Genomic DNA, 14,249 nt, shown 5'->3' on the forward strand with positions numbered 1-14,249 from the left:
CCTTTAACTTCACGTTTTGCTCAGATTGGTAAAGAAACCTGTCATCTGAATTCCCTTTCCTATACGTGTTACTACAGAAATATACTACTTCCATGTTTCATAAGCACAATAAACCTGCTCTTTTCTCAGTTTTGTAGGCTTTTGTACAAAGTGACTAGCTTCAGGAAAACAGTTTTGTTCTTTTTCTGTTAAATTTCTTTTTCAGCACAGGGCAGATCTGCTTAGAAATATCCTGTATTACTCAACTCTTATGACAAAACAGGTCTGTTAGATTGGGAAAACACTTGAGTGAAAAACCCAACACCCAGCTCTTCAGGGGATTTGCTGCTGTGCAGCCCAGGTTGGTGGGGCCAGGGGGGCTTGCACCCATTTCCCAGGGAGGGAAAGCACATCTGCTAAAACCACCGGCTGCCGAAACCTCCTGGCACAGCATCGGTGAGCAGAGAGGTGGCAGCGTACCAGCCTCTGGTGTGCCAAGTTGGCCTGAGATGCTGCCCAGTGCTGTGCGTACCCATGGGGCTGTGCTTGCCTCTTCCTCCGAGGCTGGTGTTGGTGCCCTCATCTCTTGTTGTTTTGATGGAAACTTGAAGCTTCGAGTTACTTTCTTGCCTTGTGCTTTAAAACTGCCTTTTTTTAGTTCAGTGGTCATTGTGGTTAGGAAGAGCACAAACTGAATACAAGTCTGTTTTCCTTAAGAAACCGAAACAAAAAGTCACTTTCTTGCAAGAAAAGGAGCTGCATTATTTTTTCTTAGTCCACCATGGAGAGAATTACCACTTTATTTAATCCTACAGGTTTTTTTTACTGTCGTGGAGCAGTTCACTGGCATTAAGTATTATCCCTGTTCTGTGATCCTATAATAAGTCTCTTGCCTTCTTGTGATTAACTTTCACAGAACGACTGCTTTCCTGAGGAGAAAACATACACTTAACTTTAGGTGGGAAGGGTTAAGTTTGGTGTTTTGTTGTTGGGTTTTTTTTTTTAAAGGAGCCGTGTTAGGTATGTCAGCTCTCCCTAATGTTAACCAACCAGTTTGTTTCTGAGGAGATCATTAACTGAGCCTTCTGCTTTGCTTGGACTTGTAAGATTAGCTACACGGCTGTAGTATGGCTTAGGGTTTTTTTGCACAGTTTAAATACTCTGGCCTTAAAGGTCTGCTGGGGGATCGGTTCTGGGCTCTAGTTTTAGAGTCTGTTGTTGTGCCCCGCTCCAGTTGCAGTGCTGCCCCGGAGCTCTGTACTCCAGTGCTGAGACCTGTCAAACCACAGCCATAGGTGGGTGTGCTCCGACTCCTCCTGGCTTTGAAATTTGTGAGTTCCTAGCCAAACACGCAGGGGGCTGTAGGTTTCTTCTAATGCTGCACACCTGGGTGCCTATGGAAGCTGGAGACTGTTTGACCCGGCAAGGGGAATCTTGGACAGAAAATTATTAAACACTGGGTGACTTAACTGTAGGCTAGAAGCAGTGCATGAGAGTTTTCATCACTAAGCCCTCCTGGCTTTTGAACTGAAGTGAGATGAGAATGCAGATGGTTTGGGTTTTGTTTTTTGGTGGTTTTTTTTTAAGTGATGCTGTAGAAGTGAGCACAGGCAGAGCAGCCACCCTTCTCTCGGCCATTCCCACTCTTGCACCTCTCCCTTCCCCTGGGGTGCTGCTGTGCCACAATAAACTGGAAGTAACGACGCTGTTGTGACATACTGTGGACTACCAAGGTTCTTAGGCATAACTTAAAATTATTTTGTCAGCGTAGCCCTAACGAGGAAAGCGGCAGGTGTGTGCAGGCGCTGTTCTTGCTGCATGCTTTGTGAGTAAGCCTGTGCCTACACACCCCTGACACCGACCGAGTGCCTCTTGCATAGGTCTGGAAACCTCGTTTGGGGTTTGGCTCCTTCTGTGTTGCGTATCACTTCATCTTTTTCCCAGCTAAAGCCCTGCAAGCTCCTCTTTGAGGCAGGCTTGGGAGTCAGGTGTGTGCCGTGCAAGAAATGCTGGTTTTACTGGCATGGCTGGCCTCTCGCTTTTCTTCACTGATACCTCAGCCCCTTTGGGATGCTCTGCTGAGAAGCTACAGGGGATGATGTACCTTCCCTTAAGTCCTTGCTTAGCGCCGTCTTCTTTCTCCTGTGTGAATCTTCAAAGCTTTCCTTATTTTTTTTTAATTGTTTTTTTGGAGGAACTATCCCAGGAGGTTAGGGAAGATGGCCATGGGCAGCAAAGCTGTGCCTGCCTTTGAACACAAACACTCCCATAGCAGGGAAAGGGGCTCTCGGGCTCCCCGTGGGGAGAGCTGGGGCTGTCGGGCTTGGTGTGGAAGGACTATACCCACGGGTACTTTCTGTGGGAGTGCCTTCTATATTCTAACTAAAACCTGACATTAATTAACTTTCCGGTTTCTTGGAGGTGAATCAAGAATGTTGTTTCCTTCTAGAAGGAATTTCTTATCAGAGATAAGGCTTTGGGTTTTCTTTTCATGCATGCTTCACCCCAGACTTTCTAAGCTCATTGCTCACTCCTAAGTTTAAATTTTTTATGTCTGCTGCAATGTGCGGTATTTCTGTCCTCAGCTCACTTCTGCAGAGCTTTTTTTAATAGTTAAATGGCCTTCAAAAGGAGAGAAGGAAAAGCTGGGAAGCACACGCTCTAGCTTTCTAGTTCGTCCTGGTTTCTTTTTCTTTTCTGCATGCAAGATGACCCCAGGTTTTTTTTTTCTTTTTAGCAGGGAGGATTCAGTCTGTTCAAAGCAAACTGTTAGCCTTTGCCTTACCAGAGTGCAATTCCCTTTTTCTTGTAACGCTTCTGATGCCTTCTGCCAGATGTCTCATCCAGCAGCTAATTTATACCCACAACGAATTGCCACGAACACAGGCACCGATATTAAGAGGAACTTGGAGGCTGACAGGCAGAGATGATAATCAAATAATACTAAATATTATCCAAAATTTGATTGTGTTGTTCCAAGTCAGTGCACAGCAGTGTTGCTATTTCAGCAGCCTGTATTTTCCTCTCCCTGCCAGTGCAGTAACTTATTGGATTGGTTTTATTCTGTTTTGTAAGAGAACTCTCTTTCTAAACTCTATACTGTGATATACGGAACCCTTACCAGCCTGTTTAATAAGTTAAAATTTTTAGCTGGCCTTACAAGGTGCTTTTCCTTGTGATACCCTTGTCCTTCAGTGTGAAGATTTAAGCTCGCTAAGCCATGAACTGTCATTGCAGTCACCCAGAATAAAACAAAGGGTGGAGGGGGCAGTGGAAATACTGAAACTTGGCACTTCGGTAAACCTTGGGTATTTTAAGTAAAGAACAATAATGGCATTGTTCTTGTGTGGCATTGTAGTTTAAATATGTAAACATGTCTGTCAACAAGATGCTTCATGTCAGGAACTAAGTTTGTTCTTGTTTTGATATCCCCATCCTTTTAAGCTGGTTCTTTATCACCAGTTCTTTAAATAAGAGCTGTATCCTGTGTTTACTTCAAATGCTAACGCAAGGGTGAATCCGCGTTAGAATCCTTGTAGTATTTATTTATAATTGCTGTTATTTAACAAGGTTTACTTGTTCTTACAGCTTGCAGGGACAGCAGTTCTTGCAATTGGACTATGGCTTCGGTTCGATTCGCAGACCAAAAGCATCTTTGAACTGGAATCAAACAACACGACGTTTTACACGGGTAAGCTTGGGAAGTGTCTCGGGCTGATAGATCACACTTTTGCACCCTGATTTCCAGACTGCTTAGAAACCTTAGTTTTCCTCGAAGGCTAAAGACAAAACAGCCTCGGTGGGGCAGAGCATCTTGCCCTGGCTGGTGGAGGGGGCCAGCCTCTGTTGTGAGCTCTTGCGCAGGCAGCAGCAGTGTCACACCAGCAGGTTTTTGGTTCTCACCTCATCTGTTTCTCTGCAGTTCCTCTTTGCATGCTGTTGGTACGTGTTTTGTAATCCTGGGGACTACTCACAGACACTGAGAATGTCTCTTCCTGATGCTTCTCACAGTGACTCAGCAAAGTTTCACTCCAAGCTAAATGAGTACTCCCAGACGACACGAATAACTTTTTTTTTTCCTATGAAGAGACCAACCTGAGCTCCCCCAAACCACAACTCCATCACCTCATCCCTCAGGAGCACACATATTATTGTTTAACTCTTACAGCCCCATGTATGCTAATTTATGCTGAACATAATGGAGAGGATGCACAAATATCTTGGACAGTGTGAGCAACTATTACAGCCAGCTGAGATCAATGTATCTTTAGTTAGGCTAGAAGTTATTCCTTGATATATTCTGTTTTGCAAAATTACCAGTTAGGGAGCACAAACACATGTTTTTAGTTTGTTGTTCTAATGTTGTAGGAGTTCCTAACTGCGTAGGATTTTATCCTAAATTGTAAGGTTTTGATCTCTACAGTCACTTTTAGGCTTGGGCGGAGGAATACATGCTGCTTTGGTGGCTGTCACCAGTCAGTGCTTAAACCAGTTTTGAATTCAAGTAGCTGTGTTTGAAGACCTCTAACAATTGGGAAGAAAGCAAATTCAAATATGTATCTTTCTTATTTTGATTTGGACAATCCTTGTACATATTTCCCTGTAGCCCCTGGATTTGCCATGTCCTCTACAGGATCACTTGTTAGCCATCCACGGTGTAGTTACGTTGGTCTTTCTCTTGCCAAAAAAACTGGCTCCTGTGGCGAGCTACCCAACCTGTCACAACACCCAACTGGTCTCTAAAGGCTGTGCAAGGCAGACTGGGAGGTACCGGTCACCTTGTAGCCTTACCAGGATAGCCCGTGCCTACAGGGGCTGTTAGGGATGGTGAATTAGTCTTGTTCGAGACCGTAGTTGGGAATAATGTGCAACTTCACCAAGAGGCCACAGGAATGCAGACAGCTTATCTGTGAGAAAGCTTGTGTTTTACCCTTGATATGCTGGTGTGGTAGCAAACTGGGGGGGGATTCTTGCAGCTGCCAGGAAGATTTCCAGGTGCTTTTAACTGGACTTTGGAAAAGGAACACAAATCTACACTTTGCCATTGAGCTGAATATTTAACAAGTCTTACTTTGGGCAGTCTAAAACTCTTACTTCACCTCCTAAAAGTTTTATGATGTGATAACCTACTGGCTGGATGCAGCCAGTGAAACCTACTTGAAACCTCTATAGGTTAAGCTGAGTTTTAAAAAGTTAGGTAGAAATTACCTGGTTTAACATATTTTTCTGGGAGTAGCTACTGACTGCAGTTTCTAATAGGAATTTGAAAGAATTTGCACCTAGTAACAAAGCAGATTACCTCAAAAAAACTTTCTACACTGCTGAAAATAAACTGAAATAAGATATTCTGATGTTTGGGGTTTTTTTTTTTTCAAAATGGGAAAAGCTTAAGCTGAGGTTAAAAAAAAAAATGGTGCCAGAATTTCCTGCTGATAAGAAATGTCAGGCTTAATCGCTTCTACTTGATTAAGCATATTTTGTTTTGGCAGCTAATCTTATCAGTTTGCATCTAGAAAATATCATTTACGAATGCTTACGTATGGCTTTCTTTAAATAGTATTGATTGGGTCTCTGAAGGCCAGAACTGTGGGGTTTTTTGTCTCTATTGATAGAAACGTCATACTAATTCTACATGCTTTGTGCTGATTCTTTGTCTCATGTTTCACCACCCCAGTACTTACTCACCATCCTTTGGGAGTTGTTTTGCTGGCTACATCTTCCTGCTCTCACCAGCTAGCAGCTGCGATGCTTAAACTGGCAGTTTCCAAGCTGAGGAGGAAAGGATTGGAGTCTTTTAGCCCAGAAATATTTGATCTTTCTGCTCCAACACACTCGCTACCTGATTTCTGGGGAGAACGGTCTACAGGCTCAGCCACTTGGTAGGGTTTGAGGCATTTTCTGCTTTTGCAAAAGCAGATGCTTCTGAGTCTCTTGTAGCTAGGGAGACTGTCAGGCAGCTCAAGTGTAAACTTGTACCACCGGGACTAGTGGAATAATTCGGTGCTTCCTGATGGAAAAGCAAGATAGGAAAGCATTTAAACATTATAACAAATGATTATGATGGCTTTTAATACCCATTCTTCTAGAGGTAACACGCTTCAGGAATTCTCAGATGCTGGTAAATGACTAGTTCCAGATGTCTCTAACTGCAGCACACTCTCCATCTGATAAGTTGATAACTCTGGCTCTGAGCCAGATTTAGAATCCGTCTTACAGTTTGTCCTAGGTGGCTTTATCTTTCCAATTTTTGAAAACTTGTGAAGCTGCAGTAGTGGTACACATTACTTGTTGGAAATTGAACTTTTAATTTATCAGTACGTTTCCCCACAAGTTCCGAGAGGTGCTTGCTTTGAAAATTAAGCGTGGCCCTTCTCTTGCTCAGAATGCCTCCATAAAGAAACTTAAACCTTGGCAAAAGCTACAAATGCCTTTGTGGAGCAATAATTTTATACCTTGCTGCTGAGATCTCGACTAGCCTGTACACATGTTTGTTTTTCTCCCTCCCTAGGAGTTTACATCCTTATTGGAGCTGGTGCACTTATGATGCTGGTTGGTTTCTTAGGATGCTGTGGTGCGTTGCAGGAATCTCAGTGTATGCTTGGCTTGGTAAGTGTTCAGAGAAGCATTTAAACTTTTCGCAGCACAATGAGAAAGGAAGGAAAAATATTACTGTGCAGGTAAAGGGCAGCAGATGCTGATTATTTTGGCTCCACAACGGTTAAACTCGTGGTCCCCTACATAATGCTGATGTGTTATATAAATTTAATTTCCATTTCTAGCCCTAAATCCATATGTCCATGTTGTATTTGAATACAGAATGACTTCGGGAGTTAGGGACATATTCAGACATTAAAGTATCAAGACTAAGGAGTATGTGTGAATCCAGAACTAAAACGTTCATAAGAGGAATGCTGTTTATTAAACAGTTTGTCCTGAACTCTGAAGGCTGTGCAGTCTTAACTTTTTGAGACTAGATCTGTGGTATTTGATCCTTGAAACAACAAGCCTCTACTGTTCATAATCACAGGATGAGCTCTACTAGTTGATAACTGCTCTGCCAGTCAATTTTTGGAGAGCAACCTCATTGTTTTCAGACTGGAGGGGTCAGCAGAGCTTGATGGGTTCATGCACATCTGTACACTTGTGGAACTACTTATCCAAATAACCAGAATACTTAGTTAATGAAAGACTACTGCTATAGCTGATGGCAGAACAATTCCCCTACTGTGTCATGGAAGAAGTTAATTTCATATTTCTTGCAAAATGATACCTCTGGCCCTTTGTAATTCTGATCGTCTTGCTTTAAAGTGCTTTTGAATGGTAGTGGTGTTTTGGACCTGGTAGTTGAACACCGAGATGACACTTGTATTTCTATTTTATGGGATGCACAACAAAGAAGTGACCATTAGTGTTCTGGGAGCTGGTGGAAAGCTAGGTATTAAGTAATGACTCCTAAAGCAACAGGAGTGACAAACCAGAAAAAAGAATCGGTGTCAGCTGTTGTGGTGTGTCTGAGTGACCTGGGCAACTTCAAAGACTGAGTTAACAGATGATTGGTTTTAATTAACTGATCAAAAAGGAGGACTTCTGCTTGGAAAACGCTGCTGGGCTTTCTGATGCTCCTGAGAAGTGCTGACCCAGTGCAGTGTGTCCTCTTTCCTAGTCTTACCAGCGTTTCAGATCTCCAGCTGGAGTCTGGTTGAGTGACAGTTCCAACAAGGCTGGACACTGGGGACCAGACGAGCTTGCAGTATTTGTGTGATGCTGTTTTGTGGTGCTGTGGTCTTAATAATGATGTGGTCTTTCTTTTTTTAGTTCTTCCTCTTCCTTTTTGTGATTTTTGCCCTTGAAATTGCTGCTGCAATCTGGGGATTTGCAAATAAAGAAAAGGTAGGTTGCTTTTCAAAGTTGCCAGAGTGGTGGGATGCTGGAACAGGTTGCCTGGAGAAATTGGGTGCCCCATCATTGGAAGTGTCCAAGGCCAGGTTGGACAGGGCTTTGAGCCACCTGGTCTGGTGGAAGGTGTCCCTGCCTGTGGCAGGGGGCCTGGACTAGATGATCTTTAAAGGTGCAAACCATCTGACCCAAACCATTCTGATTCTATGACTGTGCCAACAGGAAACCAGCAGTCTGCTGAAATCTATACCAGTACTAGTCAAATCCTGATTACCCAAGGAACTTGGGGGAGAGGAAGATGATGCATTCTAGCAGAATAATACAAGAAAGTAAACTAATATTTAAAAATTAGACTGTAGCAGAGAAGACAGAATTTAAGATGCTGCTGCATGCTAGAGATGCACTCCAGGCAGTACCTGGCTGAGCTGCGAAGCAAAGCAGGCCATCAGTGAAGCTTTACCACCTCTGGATATGGGCTGAATGTTTCTGCATCTAAAATGTGACTTATCTGAGCTGTCCCCTCGCAAGCAGTCAAGATTTTGTCTTGTTTAAAAATAAGGTGCTTTGTGATCAGGGTTGCTTTTCTGATTGTATTATACAACAGGGAAATATAGCAACTTCTGGGGTACAGAAAGGAGTAGGGAATATTTTTGTGTAACCAGTGGGCAAAGACTTGGTTCTCTCACTCCACCTAGAAGCTCAGAGCTTTGGAAGGGAAACAATCTTATCTGTTTAGGTGTGTCTTTTAAGGTGAGTGTACCAGCTAGGCTCACTGTTCAGCATGAGAAAAGCTGTCCACCCTCTATTTCTACATGTCAAAATGATGGGTATTGCGGGTTGCAGAATTCTTAATGACTGACTCAAGTTTTCCATAATCAATAAGGTAAGACAATAATACAACACAACTCTTTGCTGTCCTGTAGGTTATTGAAGAGTTAAAGGACTTCTACAAGGAAACCTATGAAAAGAGATCTCAAGCACCAGCCAGAGAGACCCTGAAAGCATTTCAGTTAGCTGTAAGTACTTGGTTATACTTAACTAGACAGGAATGCAGCTTGTTGACGCTATTCTCCATGTCATCCAGTCCCCTGTAACGAGTGCAGTACCTGACTAACTAGAAGAAACCAAAGGAGTATTAGTAACACACTGCAGAGAAGATCTTTTTGTATAGTATCGGTGTATTCAGCATGCCTTTTTGTCTGTCTGAACCTCGGAGATGCATAGAACGAGCTCTTGTTTTCCTAAAACTCAGAAGCAAGCTGGGGCACTAGATCTGTGGTATTGATCTAGAGGCACCATGTGTGTCTACTTGATGAGATCTAGCTCTTCCTGTCAGAATCTTGTCCTTTAATGCAATAAAGGCTTTTTAAAAATTAAGTTTATAGCAGTTGCCTTGGCAGGACTTCTAAGCAAATTTGCGTAACGTCCGTAATAAAACCTGATGTAATCTCTTTCTTCTTTTTACCAAATACGGAGTGAAAATAAGGATTATTTAACCTGGTTCTCTTTCTTGTTTTCTGTTGTAGCTAGACTGCTGTGGTCTTACAGGATTCCTTGAGCAGCAATTCATGGACACCTGTCCAAAGAAGGCCCTGCTCGAGTCGCTCACTGTAATGGTAAAGCACGACTTAATTCGCTGACAGCTCTGCCCAATGCATAGAACGAGAAACACGTTTCTGAATAAACCCTTCCAGTCCATGGGAAACTCCCACGTCACGCTTCCTTAGCAACCTATCTCTATAATCAGTCTGGTTGTGGAAAATCAACGTACTGTTACTGTGGAAAGAACAGGCGGGGTCAGCAGGAAATGTGCAGGCTGTGTCACTAGACTCGCTGCCTTGATGGACAGCGTAAGGCCCAAGCTTCACCTAAAAAAAAAAAAAAGAAAAAATGCTCTGTTCTGCTGGCTGCTCTGATCACCAGAGCACCTTCTCGGTGCTGCGCAGGAGCTGTTGCCTCACCTCTTGGTGAGGAGGAGCAGAGCGTGGGGTGGGAGCATGTCTGAAATTTTAGTGAGGAAAAGAGGAGCGTGATGCATGGTGGCCTGTTCAGGTGAGTGCGTCACTGTGAAGCCAGTTCTGAGTCACATTCCCCTGCTGAAATACTGCCGCAAAAAGTACCTCTGTGCCACAGGTACAGGAGAGGCATCTTGGATAGTTCTGAACTGCCCTGTTGCCTCTTTTTCTTACAACTGTCTTGTGTTCTTGCTTCATACTCCAAGACAGCCTGTATGAATCTTCCCATAGAAAATAACATTTTTAAGGTGCAGGTATTCAATTAACAACTTGATTTTTTTTTTTTCACGTTACCTGTGCTCTTCCTTTCACTACAGATGATTATGTGCCCCCAAATATCTGACCACATGAGACATTTCAGCTTGTATCTTTAGTCCTCTCCATACAATCTGCTAGGAGTTATAGGGGAGTAGCTGAGACAGTATGTAGGTTTTATTGTTTATTTTTATTCTAAGTGTTTTAAGGTCATCTGTTGACTTACTCTTGTGATCTGTTTATGGCCTGGTCCTAACTCTAGAAAAAAAACAGCAGATAGACTGCAAGATTAATGGGATATAATGGTCAGATCTGTGTGCTTCTAAGAAGCAGTGCTGTATTGATATTCTGATTTTAGTGATTAATTCATGTCTGTATGTCCCTTTAATCCTTGAGTCAGTCTTTCTGAACTGGATAAGGAACAACCGAAGGAAAAAGTTTTTAGCAGCTCACTGTAGTCTGCTGCTGGAACGAGTTAGGATGAGACTTTGACCTCTACCAGGCTCTTAAAGATTCATACCTCTATAAAAGTTCTTGTTCTTTTTCTTGTCTACCATGTGTCTCTGGGGAAAGGACTGTATTAAAATTTTTTTCTTTTAGTTGCAATGGTAATTCTTTGTCCTGGGAGTTTCAAACTGTGCTCCTACCTGTAGCCTACCATGTATGTGTGCAGCTCAAGAAATCCTGCTATTCCCGGGCACCGTGTGTTCATACCGTGTGTCGGCAAAACTGCAATTGGAAATATTAAGAGTGGCTTCAAATCGATTTTGAGAGGGGCTGAGCAATACAGTGGCTTAAATGCTGACAGCCATTAGTAACAAGCCTGGTGTGACTGCTGTTAGTCCTGATCTACCTGCAGGTGTTGAGAAGGCAATCTGGCTGTAGCCAAGGTGCAGTTAGGAGATTTAGATACTCGAAGAGTAGATTTAAACTTCTCCGCCAACTTTTATGTTGGAATGTCCCGGGCTCTCTTTAAAGATGCAAAAATAAGTGCCAGTTCAAAGCAGCTTTCAAAAGATGAGTCTTCATCTCTAGCACAAGTAAACCTGGTCAAAGGTGTAGTGTCGATCAGCAGACTTGATCTCGAACCGGGAAGCAGAAACAAACCTTTCGTATGTACGGAACACTAACGAGCAGTCTGTTTCTTTTCAGTCGTGCCCAGCTGCCATTGATGATGTCTTCAATTCAAAACTGAATGTGATTGGAGCAGTGGGCCTCGGCATTGCTGTAATAATGGTGAGTTTCCAGATTATTTAGAGGGTACCTGCATGGCCAAAAAGGACACTTAGAGCAGCCGTCTGACCAGCGCCTGGCATGGCACTCTAGAAGCCCATCCTACTAATAACAGCTACTACCAGGAGCAGGGTGTGTGCTGCAGGGCCCCGAGGCAGAGCAGAGGGTGGTGCCTTGGACCTCCCTGCTCCTGCTTTGCATTAGGATCTGCCTCCTTGTAGCTTTGGCAGTGCATGTGTGTACATAGAGAGAAGACGCATTGGTGCCTGCCCACTTAATACCTCTTGGGGATCCTTGCTTTTGTTTCCAACAGTTAAAGACTCTGGAGTAAAGACTTCTAGCACTTCGCCTGAAGTAACAGTGCTAGTAAGAACACTTGCACTTTTTTTAGCTTCTCTGAAGGATGACATGGATGCAAATACGCTGGGATGATCAACGATTTCTTAGGAGCTATGGCAGGGGTTTATAGCTGATCTGTTTTGAAGTATTGAGGGTGAAGGGGATTTATGAGAACAGACTGAAATCTGTAGGGAGGGAGGGGCACAACCTGCAGAGTAAAGTGTTAATACAGCCTCTGGGCTGGGAGGAGCAACTCCGCTTGTCCCTGTGTTGATAGAAGAAGGTGCTTTGGTCCCCCAGTTTCTAACGCATTTGCTTTCTTTACAGATTTTCGGCATGATATTCAGTATGGTTCTCTGCTGTGCTATCCGCAGAAACAGAGAGATGGTCTGAGAGCTAAAAACCCAAGACTGCTGCACTATAAAAAAAAAAATCTTTGTCATTAACTTTAGCGTTCTGAAAGCATTTCTAAAAAGTTATATATTTGTTACCTTTTTAATGCTTTATTTGGTACTGATGTAGGTTTGCTTTTTGTTATAGGTTTAAAATTATAAAGGTATATCTGACTCGACAAATATTGTACATAAAATATCTGACTTTCTTGAAACTTACGTAATTTGGATGTAATTTATGTTGGAGACAATTTGATACTTAATAAAGAGTAAGATGTATTGTATGTTTGTGGGGGAGAGGAGATTTGACTATGCTTATTAATCATGCTGTTTGATGCACGACACGGAGTTGAACTTGCAGAACGTGTGAAGTGTTAAAGCACTAGGGCTTTAGTATAAAGCAGCAAATAACTCCTCTGGAAATGCCATGTTTGATGGGAATTCCAAGGAGTGTGTTAGGGGAGGTGGTGTCATTTCTTCTTTCCTTGGTGTGTGTGAACAAAAGCAGTTCTTGATTATAGTCCTAAAATACTGCTGTAATGCTTTTCCTGTCATCTTCATCCAGGGTGGCCGAGGATGACTGTCAGACTGGTGATAGGTGGGCAGTGGTACTTTGATGCAGAGAGGCTGGGGTCTACTCTGGAGCCAGCTGGGTTTTCTTACATCAGCCTGGCTGCTGATATAACCGTCCCCTGGCATCTGACACAGCCTCGGCCCCTTGACAAAGCAGATTTCCCATTGTGTGTGCTCGGGGTGTTTCTCGGTGGCTGGCTTTGTGCTTTGTTTTTCCAAAGCCAGTGAAGTACAATCTCAAGGGCTTACAGCATGTGTGCCAAATCTGAGTTTTCCAAGTAGAAAAAAAAAATAACCAAACAACAAGCTGCATGTAAAATTACTGTACAGCTCTGCAGTTGCTGCTTGCAGCAGCAGCTAGTTGTGGCTATCCTGTTTCAGTTTAAAAATGCTTAGGGGAGAGAGCAGAGAGATTAGCATGGAACCCTTAGCCTGAAGAATTACCATTTTGTCCTGTACTACTCTAAATTGCTTTTTAAGTGGTTTGGGTGCTTTTTTTTGTCCTCCCTCTAAAACACCTTCTGGTGGGAGCTACCTCTGGACTTGGATCCTTACCAGCAAGTTGATGTGCTGTACCTGTATCTGTTGTTCCCCTGCTGTAGTATCTCTAGGAGCTTCTGGTCTTTGTCCTCTAAGTTCTACAACTGTCTTAGTAGTACTTGTTTGTTCCCACCTTTCTCTTGAAAGGAAATTGGTATTTATTATGACAAATATCTAAACTGCTGAGGGCCAGGCTCTGCCTGTATCTCTGGACTAATGCGTGAGTGAATGTATCGCCCACCTTTGTGTTCCCCGTTGTCACTTGTCTAAGGAGTTATACAAAGCATACATCTCTCTGTAACACCTTGCACTATTCTGTTAATGGGGCCTTTTTTAAAGAAAAAAAGTCTGGATTTCAAAAAAAAAAAAAAAATCAAATAGTAATCATGCTTTTGTGTGTTTTACAGAGACTGGAATGACTCCAGAAAGGAGTTGATCTAATTTTCCTTCCTGGATATACAAGAGAGCCTGGAGGGGAAAATTTAATCTTATATGGGAATTTGAGACCTACCCCTCCCTGAGCTCTTGCTGGACAGATGTAGAATTTTTGTCAGCGTTTTGTCTGGGCATGAGACTGAACCTGGCACCTGAAAGAACTGGGTTGAATTAGCCAACTGTAGGGAAAGTGTACTGCTGACTTCAACTGCCCTTGGTTTTGTTGGTCCGTGTTGGTGCATGTTGTTCAGGTTACCAACATCCAACGTGGCTGTAGTCCAGCACTAGCAGTGTTTGTCAACATCTGAGAAAAGGCCGCGCATCCTAACTGGGGTACTGAGGACTAAGCTGGAGGCTCAGCACCTCAGCTCAGGAGATGAGTTGGGGTGACAGCTATGGAGGAAGCTCTCAAAACTGGCATCCAGGCCAACTGAATATCCAGAAGACTTAAGTTTCTAGTTTCCACTGTTGCCATCTTCTGCAGAAGCTGGATGGGGCCTCCCTGTGTTTTTACCTTGCAACGCTGCTGCCTTAACCACGGTGTTTACTGCAACATTCATGCCTCTGCTACCTCCCCCTTCCCCCCCCCCCC

At 43.3% G+C, this 14,249-nt stretch overlaps 1 protein-coding gene across 1 annotated transcript; it reads left to right on the forward strand.

The window, feature by feature from the left end:
- Positions 1-3,352: 3,352 nt before the first annotated feature.
- Positions 3,353-13,556, forward strand: CD9 (CD9 molecule). The gene is made up of 8 exons (XM_026864255.1): positions 3,353-3,376; positions 3,550-3,670; positions 6,488-6,585; positions 7,795-7,869; positions 8,799-8,891; positions 9,402-9,491; positions 11,298-11,381; positions 12,045-13,556. The coding sequence occupies exons 1-8, from the start codon at positions 3,353-3,355 to the stop codon at positions 12,108-12,110; spliced, it is 651 nt and encodes a 216-aa protein (XP_026720056.1). The 3' UTR covers positions 12,111-13,556.
- Positions 13,557-14,249: the final 693 nt, after the last annotated feature.

This window comes from Athene cunicularia (assembly GCF_003259725.1).
Source record: "Athene cunicularia isolate RWA chromosome 1 unlocalized genomic scaffold, athCun1 chr1_part2, whole genome shotgun sequence".
Taxonomy (NCBI): domain Eukaryota; kingdom Metazoa; phylum Chordata; class Aves; order Strigiformes; family Strigidae; genus Athene; species Athene cunicularia.